At 40.6% G+C, this 18576-nt stretch overlaps 1 protein-coding gene across 2 annotated transcripts; it reads left to right on the plus strand.

Annotated features, from left to right (window-relative positions):
* The first annotated feature begins 7177 nt into the window (after nucleotides 1-7177).
* TMEM174 (transmembrane protein 174) lies at nucleotides 7178-16738 on the plus strand. 2 transcript variants are annotated; one of them, XM_036845462.1, is made up of 2 exons: nucleotides 7178-7865; nucleotides 16358-16738. In XM_036845462.1, exons 1-2 carry the CDS (start codon nucleotides 7237-7239, stop codon nucleotides 16407-16409), a joined length of 681 nt encoding a protein of 226 aa, XP_036701357.1. In that variant the 5' UTR covers nucleotides 7178-7236; the 3' UTR covers nucleotides 16410-16738. The 2 variants fall into 2 exon arrangements, with proteins under 2 accessions (XP_036701357.1, XP_036701356.1); XM_036845461.1 differs by lacking the exon at nucleotides 16358-16738 and adding an exon at nucleotides 8056-8808.
* The last annotated feature ends 1838 nt before the right edge of the window (nucleotides 16739-18576 follow it).

Consider the following 18576-nt stretch of genomic DNA (forward strand, 5'->3'; position numbering starts at 1 on the left):
GAACATATTTGAAAACATCATATCTTAATAGCTGAAAACTTCCTTAACCTGGGAAAGGAAACAGACATTCAGGTCCAGGAATCACAAAGAATTCCCAGTAGGATCAACCCCAATGGGACCACACCAAGACACATTGTAATTAAAGTAGCAAAAAGTAAAGATAAAGAGAGAATATTAAAAGCAGCAAGGAAAAAGCAACAAGTTATGTACAAGGGAATGCCCATAAGTCTATCAGCTGACTTTTCAGTAGAAACTGTGCAGGCCAGAGGGAACTGACACAATATATTTAAAGTGATGAAAGGGGAAAACCTAAAACCAAGAATACTCTATCTGGCAAGGCTTTCATTCAGATTTAATGGAGAGATCAAAGGTTTTACAGAGAAGCAAAAGCTTAAAGAGTTCATTACCACCAAATCAGCTTTGCAAGGAGTATTAAAGGGAGTTCTCTAAGTGAAAAAGAAAAGGCCACAACTAGTAACATGAAAATTACAAAAGGAAAAAGCTCATTGGTAAAGGCAAATATACAGTGAAGGTGGTAAATCAACCATGTACAGAGCTAGTAGGAAGGTTAAAAGACAAAAGTAGTAAACTTGTCTATATTTGTAATAAGTAGTTAAGGGATACAGAAAACAAAAAGATGTAAAATATGTCAAAACCAGTAATCATGGGGGGGAGTAAAAATGCAGAATTGTTAAAATGTGTTTGAAATTAAGGGATCAGCAACTTAAAATAATCATATCTGTATCTATCTATCTATCTATCCATCCAACCATCCATCCATCAATCTAGAAAGAGATTACTATATATAAACCTCATGGTAACCACAAACCAAAAATCTATAATAAATACACACACAAAAAAGAGAGAGGAATCCAAACATAACACTAAATATAGTCATCAAATCACAAGGGAAGAACAAAAGAAGAAGAGAACAAAAAAGAACTATAAAAGCAATCCCCCAAAATTAACAAAATGGCAATAAGTACATACCTATCAATAATTACTTTAAATGTAAATAGACTAAATGCTCCAATCAAAAGACAGAGAGTGGCTGAATGGATACAAAAACAAGACCCACATATACATATACATATATACCCATATATATAGTGACGCTACAAGAGACTCACTTCAGATCTAAAGACACACACAGACTGAAAGTGAGGGAATAGAAAAAGGTATTCCATGCAATAGAAATCAAAAGAAAGCTGGGGAAGCAATACTTATATCAGGCAAAATAAACTTTAAAACAAGACTATCACAAGATATAAAGAAGAACATTATGTAATGATCAAGAGATCAATCTAAGAAGACGATATAACAATTGTAAATATATAGGCATCCAACACAGGAGCACATAAATACATAAAGCAAACATTAACAGATATAAAGGGAGAAATTGACAGTAACACAATAATAATAGAAGATTTTAACACACCATTTACATCAATGGACACATCATCCAGACAGAAAATCAATAAGGAAACATTGGCCTTAAATGACACATTAGACCAGAGGGACTTAATTGATAGAACATTCCATTCAAAAGCAGCAGAACACACGTTCTTTTCAAGTGCACATGGAACATTCTTCCAGGATAGATCACATGCTAGACCACAAAAAAAAGTATCAGTAAATTTAAGAAAACTGAAATATATGAAGCATCTTTTCCAACAACAATGCTATGAGACTAGAAATCAACTACAAGAAAAAAACTGCAAAAACACAAACACTTGGAGGCTAAACAATATGCTACTAAACAACAAATGGATCACTGAAGAAATCAAAGAAGAAATTTAAAAATACCTGGAGACAAATGAAAATGAAAACACAATGATCAAAAATCTATGGGATGCAGCAAAAGCAGTTCTAAGAGGAAAGTTTATAGTGATACATGCCTACTCAGGAAACAAATATCAAATAAACAACCTAATCTTACACTTAAAGGAACTAGAAAAAGAAGAACAAACAAAACCAGAAGTTAGTAGAAGGAAAAAAAAATCATAAAGATCAGAGCAGAAATAGAGAAAAAGAAAGAAAGAAAGAAAGAAAGAAAGAAAGAAAGAAAGAAAGAAAGAAAGAAAGAAAGAAAGAAAGAAAGAAAGAAAGAAAGAAAGAAAGAAAAAAGAAAGAAACTAACAGTTGATTCTTTGAAAACATAAGCAAAATTGATCAACCTTTAGCCAGACTCATCAAGAAAAAAACAGAGAGGGTCCAAGTCAGTGAAATCAAAAATGAAAAAGGAGAAGTTACAACTGACACCACAGAAATACAAAGGATCATAAGAGCTTACTTTGAACAGCTATATACCAAGAAAATGGACAACCTAGAAGAAATGGGAAAATCCCTAGAAATGTACAATCTCCCAACATTGAACCAGGAAGAAATAGAAAATATGAACAAACAAATCACCAGCAATGCAACTTAATATGTAATAATAATAATAAAAAAGCTCCCAACAAACAAAAGTCCAGTACCAGACGGCTTCATAGATGAACTCTACCAAACACTTAGAGAAAAGTTAACACCTATCCCTCTCAAACTATTCAAAATTTGCAGAGGAAAGAATGCTCCTAAACTCATTCTACAAGGCCAGCATTACCCTGATACCAAAGATATCACAAAAAAAGAAAATTACAGGCCAATATCACTATGAACATACATGCAAATATCCTCAACAAAATATTAGCAAACTCAATCCAACAATATATTAAAAGGACAATACACCATGGTCAAATGAGATTTATCCCAGAGATGCAAGGATGGTTCAGGGTTTGCAAATCAATCAAGGTGATACACCATACTAACAAATTGAAGACTAAAAATAATGTGATCATATCAATAGATTCAGAAAAAGCTTTTGACAAAATTCAGCCCCGATTTATTATGAAAACTCTCCACAAAATGGGTACTGAGGGAACATACCTCAATGTAATAAAGGCCACATATGACAAGCCCACAGCTAACGTCATTCTCAACAGTGAAAAGCTGAAAGCATTTCCTCTAAGATAAGGAACAAGACAAGGATGCCCACTCTTGCCACTTTTATTCAACATAGTACTGGAAGTTCTAGCCATAACAGTCAGATAAGAAAAAGAAATAAAAGGAACCCAAATTGGAAAGGAAGAAGTAAAACTGTCATTCTTTGCAGATGACATGATACTATACATATAAAATCCAAAAGACACCACCAGAAAACTACTAGAGCTCACTGATGAATTTGGTAAAGCTGCAGTATACAAAATAAATATACAGAAATCTGTTGCATTTCTATATTCTAAGTACAAACTATGAGAAAGAGAAATTAAGGATTTACAATTGCATTAAATAGAATAAAATACCTAGGAATAAATCCAACTAAGGAGGTAAAAGGCCTATGTTCAGAAAACTATGAGACACTGATGAAAGAAATGGAAAACAACACAAATAGAAAGACATTCCGTGTTCATGGATTGGAAGAATAAATATTGTTAAAATGACTATACTACCAAGGCAATCTACAGATTCAATTCAATCCCTGTCAAAAGGCCAATGGCCTTTTTCCTAGAACTAGAACAAATAATTTTAAAACTTGTATGGTAGCACAAAAAACCCTGAATAGACAAAATAATTTTGAGAAAGAAGTACAGAGCTGAAGGTATCATGCTCCCTAACTTCAGACTATACTACAAAGCTATAGTCATCAAAATAGTATGGTACTGGCACAAAAACACATAGAGCAATGGAACAGAGCCCAGAAATAAATCCACACACTTACGGTCAATTAATCTGTGACAAAGGAGGCAAGAATATACAATGGGGAAAAGATATTTTCTTCAATAAGTGGTGCTGAGAAACTGGACAGCTACATGTAAAACAATGAAATCAGAACATTTTCTCACACCTTATACAAAAATAAACTCAAAATAGATTAAAGAGCAAAATGTAAGACCAGAAACCACAAAATTCCTAGAAGAAAACATAGGCAGAGCACTCTTTGACATAAATCACAGTAATAGTTTTTTTTGAATCTGTCTCCTAAGTCAAAGGAAACAAAAATATACAAATGGTACTTAAATGCTTTTGCACAGCAAAGGAAACCATTGACAAAACAAAAAGACAACCTACTGAATGGGAGGAAATATTTGCAAATGATATGACCAATAAAGGGTTAATATCCAAAATATATAAATGGCTCATACAACTTAATATCAAAAAAACAAACAACCCAATAGAAAAATGGGCAGAAGACCTAAGTGGACATTTTTTCCAAATGACCACCTGGCCAATCGGCACATGAAAATATGCTCAACATCACTAATCATCAGAGAAATGCAAATCAAAACCACAATGAGATATCACCTCACAGCTGTCAGGATGGCTACCATCAAAAAGAACACAAATAACAAATGTTAATGAGGATGTGAAGAAAAGGGAACCCTTGTACACTGTTGGTGGGAATGTAAACTGGTGCAGCCACTGTGGAAACAGGACAGAGGTTCCTCAAAAAACTAAAAATAGAACTACCATATGACCCAGCAATTCTTTGGGTATATATCCAAAGAAAATGAAAACACTAATTCAAAAAGACACATGCACAAAACAGAAACAGACTCACAGACATAGAAAACAAACTTACGGTTACCAAAGAGGAAGGTGCGGGGCGGGGGGAGAGGGATAAATTAGGAGTATGAGGTTAACAGATACAAACTTCTATACATAAAATAAGCAACAAGGATTTACTGTATAGCCCAGGGAACAATATTCAATATCTTGTAATAACCTATAATGGAAAATAATCTGAAAATATATACACATATATGTATATAACTAAATCACTTTGCTGTACACTTGAAACTAACACAACATTGTAAATCAACTATACTTCAATAAAAAAGATACATGCACCCCAATGTTCAGAGCAGCATTATTTGCAATAGCCAAGATATAGAAGCAACCTAAGTGTTCATGAATAGATCAATAGATAAAGAAGATGTGGTATACATACATACAATGGAATATTACCCAGCCATAAAAAAGAATGAAATTTTGCCATTTGCAGCAACATGGATGGAGTTGGAGGGTATTATGCTTAGTGAAATAAGTCAGACAGAGAAAGACAAATACTGTATGTTATCATTTATATGTGGAATCTAAAAAATAGAAGAAATGAATGAATAACAGAAACAGACTCACAGATATAGAGAACAAACCAGTGGTTACCAGTAGGGAGAGGGAAAGCGGGGAGGGACAAGACACAGGAAGGGGATTAAGAGGTACAAACTACTATGTCTTAAATAAATAAGCTACATGGATATATTGTACAGCAGAGGGAATATAGCCAATATTTTATAATGACTTTAAATGGGGTATAATCTGTAAAATTTTGAATCACTTTGTTGTACACCTGAAACTAATATAATATTATAAATCAACTATGCCTCAATAAAATATAAATAAAATAAAATAAAAAGGAAGTATAACTAGAATTTCCTCACCAGTCTGCTCTGAAAGCCATTCCAGTTTTGGATTCACGAGCTGTTTAGAGGAAGGTGATCTCTCTCCCCTGCTCTTTCAGTGTTTCCAGTTGTCGTAATTGCAAGTGGATGTAGCTAAAGACAAATGGGAAACATAAACTGAGTGGTTTAGAAGAACAATTTTGAGAGCCTAGCTCTTTCTAAATGCCAGGGACTGTTTCAACTGTTAACTCAGGGGTTAAGAGCCTGAAAAGAATGTCAGGCTAGCTGACCAGAATTTTTATGATTAAAGAGAAAAGTTGGCTCTCCTGGATCTCTGATCTATCCCAGTGGGAAAAGGGGCAGACCACTCCTATTGCAACACCACTCCATCCTTGCTGCTGGAGGACACGCATGGGGAGATACCTGAGGGGGTCCCCTGCTTGCTTTCCCTTCTGTTTGGCAGTGAAGTGGAAGATCACAAGCCTTGTCCTGTAGCAGGGAGAGGCATTTTGGAGGGGAAAAAAAATCCCCTGGTTTCCCAGCAGCACTTGGGATAAACGTAGGGTTTCCAAAGATTTCTGATGATAAGAACCCCCTGGGGCACTTACTCTCCCTTGGAAATGTTGGTTCTGTTGAGCTGAGTTGGGAACTCACATGTTGCCATTTAAAAAAAGTGGCCCAGGTGATTTTTATCATCAGGCAAGTTTGGGAAGCCCTGCCCTAGGGCAAGAGGGCAACTCTTCCTGGACCTTGAGCTCATGCCTGCAGAAGGGAGCTGATATAATATTTAACCCCTGAAGAGACACATCTGTTTGGAGAAGATCTGTCTAGGAAAGTTACAGGGCTACAGTTACTATTCTGTGGAGGACGAAATTGGTTGGGGCTCTTCTGAAGTTCTGTAGTTATGAATGACAGATCATGTCATTGAAGGGCAAGTTTTCTTCTTGAAATCAGCTTGGGTTTGGTTGCAAAACACAGCAGACTTGAAAATCCAGCTGTTTACTTCACGATGGAAACTGGGGGCTGAGCTGCCACTACCGAGCCAGGGTCTGAAGTGCGTGTCCCTGAGACCCCAGGTCATACCTGATGCTCTGCCAATGACGTGGTGCATGGAAAGGCCTCTAGGGTGTCTTTCCTCTCCCACAGCTGGAATTGTTCCCCTAATGCTGAAAGCAAAGGCACTTGGAGCTGGCCAGGAAAGAGCAGGACCTCAGAGCTTCGTGAGAGTTGCTATGAAAGTTTAAGTGTCATCACAACTAGAGATTCCTGGGGTGGGAAGGAAAACAGACAGTCATGAAACAGGTCTCTGTCTATTTCTAGTGAGCTGACCCAGCAGGAAAGTTGGGTTAGATTCCTGAGCATGTGGTGGACACATCAAGGGCCCCTGCACAACCAGAGGCCCTGGGGGGTGGGGGGGGGTCCTCTGCTATTTCTACAATCTTGGTTTGGGTAGGATGCAAACAGAGCCTTGGAGCAGCGCCTAACACATCTTAAAAAGTACTGCCTGGCACATAAGATGGGCTCAGTAAAAACTTTCTGAATGAGTGAATGAATGGGAAGAGAGAGAGCTTGTCATTGAATTGCAAATCAGAGGCCTCCAATTGTTGACAATATATGAGAAAGATTCAGGCTTCATTTCTCAGACCTTTATTCTTCTAAACAAAGTTCAGGGCTCTGAATGTTCTACTCTGTTAACCACAGAAGCCCAAAGTTCTTCCATAACTAATCTGAACCTGGGATCCCTTTGCTCTGCTCTCAGGAGCTCTCACAACCTCTTTCCCCTTGAAGAAGTGTAAGGATGATGGAGCAGGGCCACGGCCGCATGGAAGATTTCCCTCTCAACGTGTTTTCGGTCACTCCTTACACACCCAGTACTGCTGACATCCAGGTGTCGGATGACGACAAGGCGGGGGCCACCTTGCTCTTCTCAGGCATCTTCCTGGGACTGGTGGGGATCACATTCACCATCATGGGCTGGATCAAACACCAAGGAGTCTCCCACTTTGAATGGACCCAGCTCCTTGGGCCCATCCTGCTGTCAGTGGGGGTGACATTCATCCTGATTGCCGTCTGCAAGTTCAAAATGTTCTCTTGCCAATTGTGCAAAGAAAGTGAGGAGAGGCTCCCGGACTCAGAGCAGATGGCAGGAGGACAATCGTTTGTTTTCACTGGTATCAACCAACCCATCACCTTCCATGGGGCCACCGTGGTGCAGTATATCCCTCCTCCTTATGGCTCTCAAGAGCCCATGGGGATGAACACCACCTACCTGCAGCCAGTGGTGAACCCGTGTGGCCTCATACCATCTGGAGGGATGGTGGCCACCATGCCGAGCCCTCCTCAGTACTACACCATCTACCCTCCAGAGAATGCTGCCTTTGTTGATGACCAGGACTACCCTTCCTTCGTGGGCGGTGGAAATGACAGGTAGGATGAGTGCCTTGGGGATGCTCCCCTTCCAGCTGTGGCAGTCACAGTCTATGGCTGCGTTTGGTCTGTAAGGAAGGCGGTGGGAGACTGCAGATCTCCGTGTGGCCCGTTGCCAGGATGGTGGCATTGGTTCTGAGAGTGGTGCTGTGGGCTGTAATGCGTCTTGTGCTTTCTGCTCCCGTTTCAGGACCAGCCCTGATGCTGAGCAGCTAGAAGAGACACAGCCGGGAGATGAGGACTCTGCCTGCTTCTCTCCTCCCCCCTATGAGGAAATATGCTCCCTCCCTCGCTAGAGACTATGCGGCTGAGGGCGCAGAGTTTTAGATTTTTGCTGACAACCGAAGTGTTCTATGCTGTGACCTTCAGAAGTTAGACAACAGAGCAGCCCAGGAAGCCTGACAGATACCATTCGAGGCGGGGAAGGGGGAAGTGGGAGGTAGACTCTCTCTGACTGTTAAAAATTAGTCTAGGGTGGGGATATGCCCTTCCGGTCGAGCTAGAAATCCCCTGGATATGGTTCAGGATCAGGAATTTCACCTGTTTATTCACCACCCACCCCTTTCCCACTGGAACGCACTGGTGTCTTAATTTGAGCTCCAGTAGCCAAGGGAAAAATCACTACTGCTGTGACTTTGGGAGTTTCCACAGTAGTGAGAATGGGGGTAGGGGAAGGAAGCAGGGACTAGAAAACGGGCTCAAATGGAGATTTCCCAGTTCCTGTTCTCAGCTGGGGATCTTCATATGTATAAGAACTCGGTTGCCATCTGGTGTCCCTTGAGGACTCTGGCATCTTAAAGGCTGCAAAAATAAATGAATTAAATGGAATAAAATAATGTCTTCTGTTAGAACAGTATTAGATAGCTGGCTAATAAAATAGACAACTGTTGGGAACATACTGTATAGCACAGGGAACCCTACCTAATGCACTGTGGTAACCTAAATGGGAGGAAGTCCAAAAGGGAGGGGATATCTGTATGGGTACGGCTGATTCATTTTGTTGTGCAGTGGAGGCTAACACAACATCGTAAAGCAACCACACTCCAATAAAAATTAATAAAAAAAAATAATAGGACGATGATGTCAATAAATCCTTAAGTTACCACAGAGAGACACATCACAGCGGCTCTCAGCTGCCGATGTTCTCTCTCGCAAGGCTGAAGCTTGAGGTGCCCACCCCAACATGGGATTTGTGCTGGACCCAGTGGCCAACAGAACACGAGCACCTCCCTACACGTAGATGAGATCTGTTAAATTAGACAGAATAGAGCTGCTGTGTCAACACCTGGAAAATCATGTCATGGAAACAATCTTTATGGTCAAGATAAGCTCACCTTCTTTATAAAAAAACTTTGGTGCCCTTAATCTCCCAGAATCTGGACTGTGTAATTAACAACCAGAACAGATTCACAGGCTTTAGAAGAGACAGATAAAACCATCAGAGTTTAAAAGAAAGTATTTTCCATAGGCTACAAAGGTAGGCCACTCAAGGTAAGGGTGGGTGGCTCATCCCAAAGGAAGACCAGGATTTAGCAATCCTTTAGAGTTTTGGTACTGTGTTTGTATATTGAATGATTTTTACTAATCTTTATCAGAAGTATCTAGTTTTCCAAGGATATGATTACCATAAGCTTGGTATATTATTATTGTGATTTGTATTATATCTTAGGGATGAAATCTCTTTTTTTTAATTTAATTTTTATTTTATATTGGAGTGTAGTTGACTTACAATACTGTAACACACTCTCCTTTAATAGTCATTGCTACTTTTTTTTTGTATCTATATTGTACTTTATTTTTTTTAACATCTTTATTGGAGTAAAATTGCTTTACAATGGTGTGTTAGTTTCTGCTGTATAACAAAGTGAATCAGCTATACATATACATACATCCCCATATCTCCACCCTCTTACGTCTCCCTCCCACCCTCCCTATCCCACCCCTCCAGGTGGTCACAAAGCACCGAGCTGATCTCCCTGTGCTATGCGGCTGCTTCTCACTAGTTATCTATTTTACATTTGGTAGTGTATAAATGTCCATTCCACTCTCTCACTAGGGATGAAATCTCTTTGTATGAGAATTCATTTTCATGTTCAGTGATAGCAGGTGATGGAAAAATATGATTCAGTTAACAGAAAATAGCTTTTTGCTCAGCATATTCATGAAATACTGGACTCCTGGCTGAGGGCCATCAGTTCAGGGAGGACGTTAGGTGACAGGGACATAGTTGAGCACCACCAGTGGCATGCCCACCGGCAATGCCTACACACCTGCCTCCCTCATCCCTCTCCCTCCTCATCCTCGCCCACCGCATAACTTTATATTCCTGGATTGGGGTTCCAATGAGCATCAAGGGTAGTTCAAAAGGGAAAGAGATGTTAAGAAAGGACATCCATGTGTGGAAGGTGGGCCGGTGGGACAGCCACTTTGTCTCAGTGATGCCTGGAGTCCGATGTGCAGGGAAGTGGCCTTGGGGGCTTTTTAGCTCTAGGCTGCCATCATTCAGCACCAGCTGTCCCTGTTCCAAGGCAAAGTGCTAACACAGAGGTAATTTATGCTTCTGGAGACAGTGCACCAGAGCTGACAGCTCAAGGTGGGAGGTGGGGCTCAGAAAATAGGAATTCAGCACTTATTTATTGAGCACATCCTCTGTGTCAGGACCCGGGCCATCAAGTGGGGATATAACATTGAAAAAACGAACCCATAGAAAAGCAGCTACGGCTAGTCTAGAGAGAGAGACAGCTACTGATCACTTATTCCCTGACACCCAAGAGGGGTCCTGGAGCCGTAAGAGGGATTTGGACTAGTCGGGAGGGTCACCAGAGCTGACTTGGGAAAGTGAAGTCAGGACCACTGCCCTGTATAACCCCAGGAGCACCGTTACATGGACAGCCATGACATCGGACTCCCTGGACCTCTGAGGCCGGAGCTAAAGGAACAGTAGCTGACACTAGACAAAGAGGAGGAGGAGGAGCGGCTGTGTAAACCTTTCGATTTTGCTGCCGCTACAGCCCTCAAACAGAGCTGCCTTCCAGCACCTGGGAAATTATATCCACCAGCTCTCTGGCTTCGAAGCAACCCCACCATGCTCTCTTTCTGTTTTCCTTTTGGGGTTGCAGGGGCCAACATAATGGGAAGCCCACCAACTGGCCCCTGGACTCTGACGCCAGGTCTTCGCTGGTCTCTTTGACCAGCGGGGACACACTTCTGGCAGAGTTTCAGGTTTGTTGTCTGGATATTTGCCTTTTCTCATTCTCTCTCTCAGTATCTTATCAGGGCTGAATGGAGGGCTGAGATCTGGGGAGAGTGAACTGGGGTCTGTCTGGTCCCAGCTGTGCCATCCACCCTGAGATTCCTGGTGTGGAATGTGGCCCTAGCTTTAGGCACATGCTGAAAGGTCCAGTGTCCAGGCCAGAACCCATGGGCCACCGTCAGCCTTGTTAAATATCTTAGTATGTGTCTGCAGAGCAGTTGGGAAGTCATTGAAGAGTTTTAATGAAGAGGGAGCCGTGATCTGATTCTGAACACTTCCTGGTTAGGGCAAGACCCAGAGGCACACAGGATGTGATACTGACCTTGCTGGTAAAGTCCAGATGTCAGTGACCGGAGCACCAGGAGACATCCCTCTCCTCTACCCTCAGTCTTCACTGGGGTGCCATGGCTGGGCATGCTCTGGCAATCTACACATCATTCAGAACAAAGCCAAAAGGTCTTGTTAATCAAAGGGGACGGGTGTCTTAAGAACTAAATGTTAACATCTCTCGGGAGCCAGTTTGGGTTGGGCCTCTGGTCTGGAGGCACTGATGACAGCTGGCAACATTGATAGGACAGGAGCGGACCCTCCAAGCCTGGGTAATGAGGCCCAGGCACCAAAGGGAAGAAACTTTCACAAAGCTCTTAGACTTCTTTCTCCTCTCGGGCTGATCTCTCGTGCAGTGTGGGTCTCGCCACGCCCTCTGCAGGGCCCTGGGAGGTAGGTATCCTGCAGGGATGGCAATCGTTTTCCCTTTCGCTCCACTGAACCAGGCACGGGTCTAAGTTTCAAATGCAGCAAGTGGCTCTGCTCCAAAACAGCCCTTTAAGTGCTCCCCCCCCCACTTTTTTGGGGGGCGGGGTGTACAGTATAAAAATAAACCGCTTGTTTGTGATGAGCTGGCCTTGGGTGGCTGTTTTCAGCTTCAGCCCTCTGGGGTTTGGCGTTGGCCTTGTTTACTATCCGGTCAGTGGAGTGGGGCAGAGCTGAAGGTCCACACCCCTAGGGGGCTGGTGTTTCTCCCCCAAACAGAGTGCCTCACAGTGGTCGTGGGATAGACACCTTCTTACCAACCGAGAGAAGGGGGCGGCCAGCCTAGTTCTCAGTAGGGTCCCCGCCTGTCACAAGCAGGCACTGTCTGCAGACGCGGCTCACACCCCTGGACGGTCACCAGGGGCCTCGCGCAAAGCCCTCTACAGATGCTCGGTTCCTGGTGAATAACAAATGCGAAATGAATAAACGAAGAACTTTTCAAATAGATAACAACCACTCTAGTTCAACTTAGCTCTTTTTTTTTTTTCTCATTATGTAAAATTTCAAACAAGTACAAGATTAGAGAGGATAGTATATGAAACCCTATGTAACCATTACCCACCCTCAACTCACAGCCAATCTTACTTCGTTTATCCTCCCACCCACAATCCCCCAACTGGATTTTTAAAAAGCAAATCCAAACCATCAAATGATTTCATCCTAAAACATTTCATTGTGTATCTTTAAAAGATAAAAACTCCAAAAAACTACAACACCATTATTACACCCAAAAAATTTATAATAATTCCTTAATGTCTTCAAATATTTAGTCATTATTCAACGTCTTCAGTTTTCTCTATTCTGTTTAATTTTTTACCTCTTTGTTTTGTTTGAAATCAGGATCCAAATGAGATTGGCTTTTGGCTAAATGGATCCTTAATTTCTGTCTATATTATACTATATTTTGGAGGCAGAGAGTTGGCAAACTATTCATGGTAGCAGAATCATATTTATTAAATTTCACTTTCCAAACAAAAATGTTTTTCAAGGTTTTTTGCTTTACATTTCCCTGGCAGTTCCCTGAAACTCTAGGACTCTCCTGGAATTAGAAACTTATTTTTTTCTACTTTTAGAATATTATTAGAGATTTTTCTAAGCACAGTCCTAGAAAAAAATTTACATGAAAAAAATCTTTGAGTGTTTGAGAAATATTTGTTGCATAATAGTTTCAAGAGTTTCAATAATATCAGAAAACTGATAACCATCAGTATTTCTGGCTTGGTTGGTGAAACTTCTTCGGAAAAAAAAAAAAGTTTTTTACTCCAGAGACCATAAAAAATCCTTTGAACATTTCAAAAGTGGGAACCAGCGTCTTCCCTCTAAGAAATAAAACCTCTTGCTCTACATTAAAATACCACCTGGTACTATTAAACTCTCTAAGGTTATTGACTGTGGGCCTCTTACCAATGAGTTCTCAATTTTCAAATTAAAAACGAATATATTTTCTGGTCATGCCTACAACTCTTCCTTTGAAGGTGTGTGTGTGTGTGTGTGTGTGTGTGTTCACCTACACCTTCTTATTATTGAATGTGATTTATGGATTTCTTTCCCACTCACTACTTGTAAATCATCAAGAGTTTTATGTCCCAAGCAGTCAGCAGTTGGTTATAAAATCAACAGAGAGCTGTACTAAATAAACCCTTACTGGATTGCTCCTAAGAACTGATGACAAATCAGAAAGTGAAGACAATTCCATGGGAATGATTCTCACCTGCCTCTGGGATACCACAAAGGTCTCAGATATGGGGATTTTATTTGTCTTGCGCTTTTAGGAAGATTAATAACCAGATGAACTGGGAAGGAAGTCAGTTTTCTAGGTTCCAGAAGTTTTCTTATAACAAAGAATTTTTCCCCCAGCACAAAACCTACACATGTGTAAATCATAGACACAAATATGTGTGCTGGAGTCTGTGCTTACACACAAGGGGCTGGAAATGAAGCTATGTGCTTTTCCTGTTTTAACCTTCCATTAGTATAAAAGAACACATTTTTTTAAAAAAAGGGGTATGTGTGTGCATACTCTTTTTTAAATATATAGAATATCTCTTGAAGAAGACATAAAAACTGGTAATAATCATGTCTGGGGCAGAGGATGGGAGACTTATTTTTCACTTTAATTCATGCTAATTAATAAATTTTTTTACCATGGTCATAATATTGCCTGTTCATAAAATTATTTTTAGAATACAAGAAGAAAAGGAAATGATCTCTCTCCATGTGCTTTTAATGTTAACCTCATCTTCTTGAGTCCAAGGGTAAATGATTTTCATTGCCACTGCTGCTTATACATGTAACAGGTAAACACACACAAGGCACATAGAAACAAACGTGGTATGTATACATACATCTATGTGGACACAATGCAATGTAATATGAGTAACACTTCTATATAGACACACACACACAAAGTCTCTGGGGGAGAGAACACAGCTTTCACTGTGTATGTGGAAGAATTTTCACACATATATGTTGTTGCTAAAGTCCTCTGCCCATGGGGTAAAACACTGACCAACGTCAGTGTAACGGCAGCACACAGAGTCATGAATCTGATTCCACAGGGTTCTTCCTTTGATGATTTGTCTCAACCCAGGTTCCTCCTTCACACTTGAAAAACTGTTCACAGCAGACAGCCATTCACTTACCAAAGAGCCACCACCATTGTACCTTCAGAGGTGAAACAGAGCAACCTAAGTAAATTGATTCCTCATCAGAAGGAGCTCCAGGGATTAACTTTGCACACTTCCCCTCCCTCCCCACCCCAAGTGGGTGTGAGAGGGAATCGTGGCTACAGCAGCACCCCCTGCCCCTTTCTCTCCTGGAATTGGTCAGGGGCTCCTCCCCTGGGGCCTGTGGGGCTGGTCTGATCCCACCTCATCCAGGAAGGACGCCCTGATCCCTCAACAGCCTGAACAGGAGCAACACAAACATGCTTGGAATTTTTCAGAAGGCAAATAGATCACTTTGTGTGCTGTCTACAAAGCTCAAAGAGGTCAGGTTTAGGCTAGAGTGTGTCTGTGCCTCATTAGAGCACCTTGGAGGCCATGGCGGGGGGGCTCATCCTTGGGGGTCACCTTTCTGGTCCCTGTGCTCAAGTGACATCCCAACCGACTTCCCAGCCTACCCTGTGGTCCTTGAAGGCCTGTGGCAGGAAGCACCATAGTTATTCACTCGTGCATTTGGCAGACGTTCTCAAAACTGAACAAAGTGAGCCTGTCACTTCAAGGGAAATAACTGACAGTATTTGTTGCCAATGATAACATTCAACCTTTCAAGTGAAAATTAGAATTTTTGAAAACTTCTATTTGTCATCATGAGCTTGACAACTTCTCCAAAAGTGGACTTTTCTTTTGAGATCGGTATTGATATTTTAAAATGTAATTTCTAAAAATTTATATAATGAAATGTGTCAGCATTTGAAAGGTCAGTACAACTCAGTGAACGAATATTTTCCACATGACCACTACGTGATATTACAAAATCATGTGTGGGAAAAATGAACTCAGTGTACAAGATAGACCAGTGGATTTTAATGTAACAGAGTACAAAATGTTCATTGATACAATTTCAGATTCCACATTGCAACTAGCCTTTCAGAAAGTACCACCTGGGTTTTGGTCTGGTATCCAAGAATATCCATAATTACCTGAAAAGCTTTTAAAATACTTCCGTATTTTCCAACTACACATCTGTGTGAGACCAGATTCTCTTCATAGAGTTCAACCAAAACAACATATGGCAACAGATTCAAAGCAGAAGCAGATATGAGATATGAGTCTGGCTGTCTTCTGTTAAGTAAGATAATAAACAAATTTGCAAAAATGGAAAACAATATCACTTCTCATTTTTTTTTTTTGCTTTGGAAAAATATGCTATTTAATACAGAAAGGGTTTATAATTGTAATTTTCATGTTTTAATATTTTTGAAGGCCCTGGAGCTGTTTTAATTTTTGTCCAGTTTTATTGAGGTATAACTGACAAAAAATTGTAAGATATTTAAAGTGTACAATGTGATGATTTGATATGTGCATTATAATTTTTAAATGAATAAACAAATATTTTATCCTCTTTTGGCTTTAATTTCTAGTATAGTAAATGGTAAATACTAATAGATAGTCCATAAACAAAAGTTCTTTGGGTTCCTCAGTAAATTTTACAGGTATAAAAGGTTTTCAAGATCAAAAATGTTGAGAACTGCTGGCATATGTTACTGGGGGGAGAGGGAGAGGTGGCAACATGCCCAGCAAAAGACTATACTTCCCAGCCTCCTTTGCAGCTAAGTTTGGCCATATGGCTAAGTTCTGGCTAACTGGATGTAAGGAGACGTTTTTGGAAGGGGCTTCCTCAAAGACTGCTTAGAAAACAGATAGCTGGGGGAATTCCTTTTCTGACTTTCTCTTTTTCCTCATTCTGTTTTTCTTCCTTGAAGACTACGACTTATATGTGATCACAGAAGCTTCAGCAGCTACCTTGAACCATGAGGTGACCTTGAGGATGGAGGCTACTTGTTACAAAGATGGAACAGAAAGATAGAAGAAGGCTGGGTCCCCAGTGACTATGATGCTGCCTGCCTATCTACGTCAGAGTTCTTTTAAGAGAACTTTTTGGGAGAGAGAAATAAACTTTGAAATCTTGTTTAAGTCACTATTATTTTGGTTTGTCTGTTCCACACAGTGGAACCTAATTCTGCTCCTTTTAAGTGTGGCAATGTGCCAAGACCAGCTACAAAGGACCCATTTTATGCAGATTATATAATTATTTCACAGGCATTTCTAAGATTGGGTTTTATTCCCATGTCAACCACTGTCTTAAGGTGTGATGTTGAAAAAGCATTATTCAGGGTTAGTATTATAGGCACTCAGAAATTCATTCACATTGTAAAGCAATGATACTCCAATAAAGATGTTTAAAAAAAAAAAAGAAGTTCATTCAACTCCTTGAGCAACAAACGTTTAGGAAGACCATCTTATTGGCAGGCAGTGAAGCAGGCACTGGGTACACGTGCGCTCAGAGCCCTTGTGGTCCATGGAGGAAACCGCCTCACTCCAGGACCTAACACTGCCCTCACAGCTCTGCTGCAGGCCCTACACTAGGATAACAGACTATTCTGGGTTTGGAGAGAGAAAAGCAGACAGCTTGTCACTTAATTGGTATTTCCAGGGCATGACTTAAAGTTCTCTTGAATAAATTTCATTGTCACTACACTCACTGAACCAGAATGGCCCAAATAAACAAAAAGACTTCCCTCTCCTTAATTTTGATGGGTTAACACATCTCATGTCCCCAGTTAGCCACATCAGTTGCTGAGGGCTCTCTCACGCTACATTGTCAATATTGTAAGTAGCTGCCTGGATTTGAAAGTCTAGTTGTAGGAGGCCATCAAACCTTGTCCATGGAACGACCTGTAACTTAAATCCTTTAAGCAAAGGCAACTTTCTATGGACCCTCAACAGCTCCTTCTCTCCTGTTATACAGAATCTATTACCATCTATGTGGGGCATCACAGGTTGGGGCTGGATAAAGGAGAGACACACAGAAGCCTTACTCACAAAGTCCAGTAGATTCCAGGAGGGGAGTATCTTTGGGGTAAGCAAATCTCTCCCAAGCTCCTTGGGTGCGGAATGGATTCAGGCCGGACCTGACCATTGCCCAGCCTGCTAAGGATTAAACATAATAATATTGTTGATTAAAAACTGCACAGTCTACAGAGCTGTAGTTATTGACTCATGTTCCACTGACAGGGACAGCAGTTTTAAGTAAACGCATAGGCTGAGTTAGAATACTGCCTCTGCCACTTATTAGCTGGGTGACTTTAGGCATGTGGCTTAACCTTGCTGAGCACAAGAAATAGTTATGTCCATGTCCTCAAGTCATGCTGCTCACTCACGCAGATGGACTAACATGGGCAAAAATGTGCTGACATACTATAAGAAATGACTTTTCTATTAATTTTACCCTATCCTCATCTATCATTTAGGATTAGATTTGTTTTTGTATAAATAAAAATCCCAAATAACCTTAACTTAAACAAGAAAAGTTTATTTCCCTCTCACATATAAAAAATACGGAGGTAGATAGTATCAGTACAAGGTTGATCCCTCTGTCATCAGTGGCCTCTTTTTCCACCATCCTCATTCAGCACCTGGCTTTCCTCCTCAAAGTCATCTCATGGTCCATGATGGCTACTGAAGCTCCAGCATTATGTCTACATTCTAGAAGGTAGGAGAAAAAGAAAAGAAAAAAAGGACACACCTCACATCTGATTTGATTGCTTTCAAGAAATCCTTTCTGGAAGTTCTATGTCATACTTCCACTTCTACCTCTTTGACCAGAATTTGATCCTGTGGCCATACCAAGCTGCAAAGACATCTGGGAAATGTAAATTTTTAAAAATTACTGTTGTTAAATTACAAAGGGAAAAGAGTAGGAAAAAAAAAAAAGGACACCATTGGAAGAAAGGATGAAATTGGAGTACGTACTGTAGACTATATAAAAAAGAGTAGAACAGATACTGGGTAAGCCACTAGCAGCCTCTTTCATACTTGGTTCTCTCTCTCTCTCTCTCTCGTTCACTTTAGTCAGATTCAAATATCTGCTCAAGAATTAGGAACTTTTCAGAAAATGTTTGTTTTAAATCCCTCTGCTGAA

The sequence above is a fragment of the Balaenoptera musculus genome, chromosome 3 (genome assembly GCF_009873245.2).
Source record: "Balaenoptera musculus isolate JJ_BM4_2016_0621 chromosome 3, mBalMus1.pri.v3, whole genome shotgun sequence".
NCBI lineage: Eukaryota > Metazoa > Chordata > Mammalia > Artiodactyla > Balaenopteridae > Balaenoptera > Balaenoptera musculus.

What these genes read in the sequence shown, in the direction of transcription:
- TMEM174 (XM_036845461.1), top strand. Translation starts at nt 7,237, where the DNA reads ATGATGGAGCAGGGCCACGGCCGCATGGAAGATTTCCCTCTCAACGTG. An exon ending in GTGGGCGGTGGAAATGACAG is followed by an intron (nt 7,866 to 8,055) that starts GTAGGATGAGTG and finishes CTCCCGTTTCAG; the next exon opens with GACCAGCCCTGATGCTGAGC.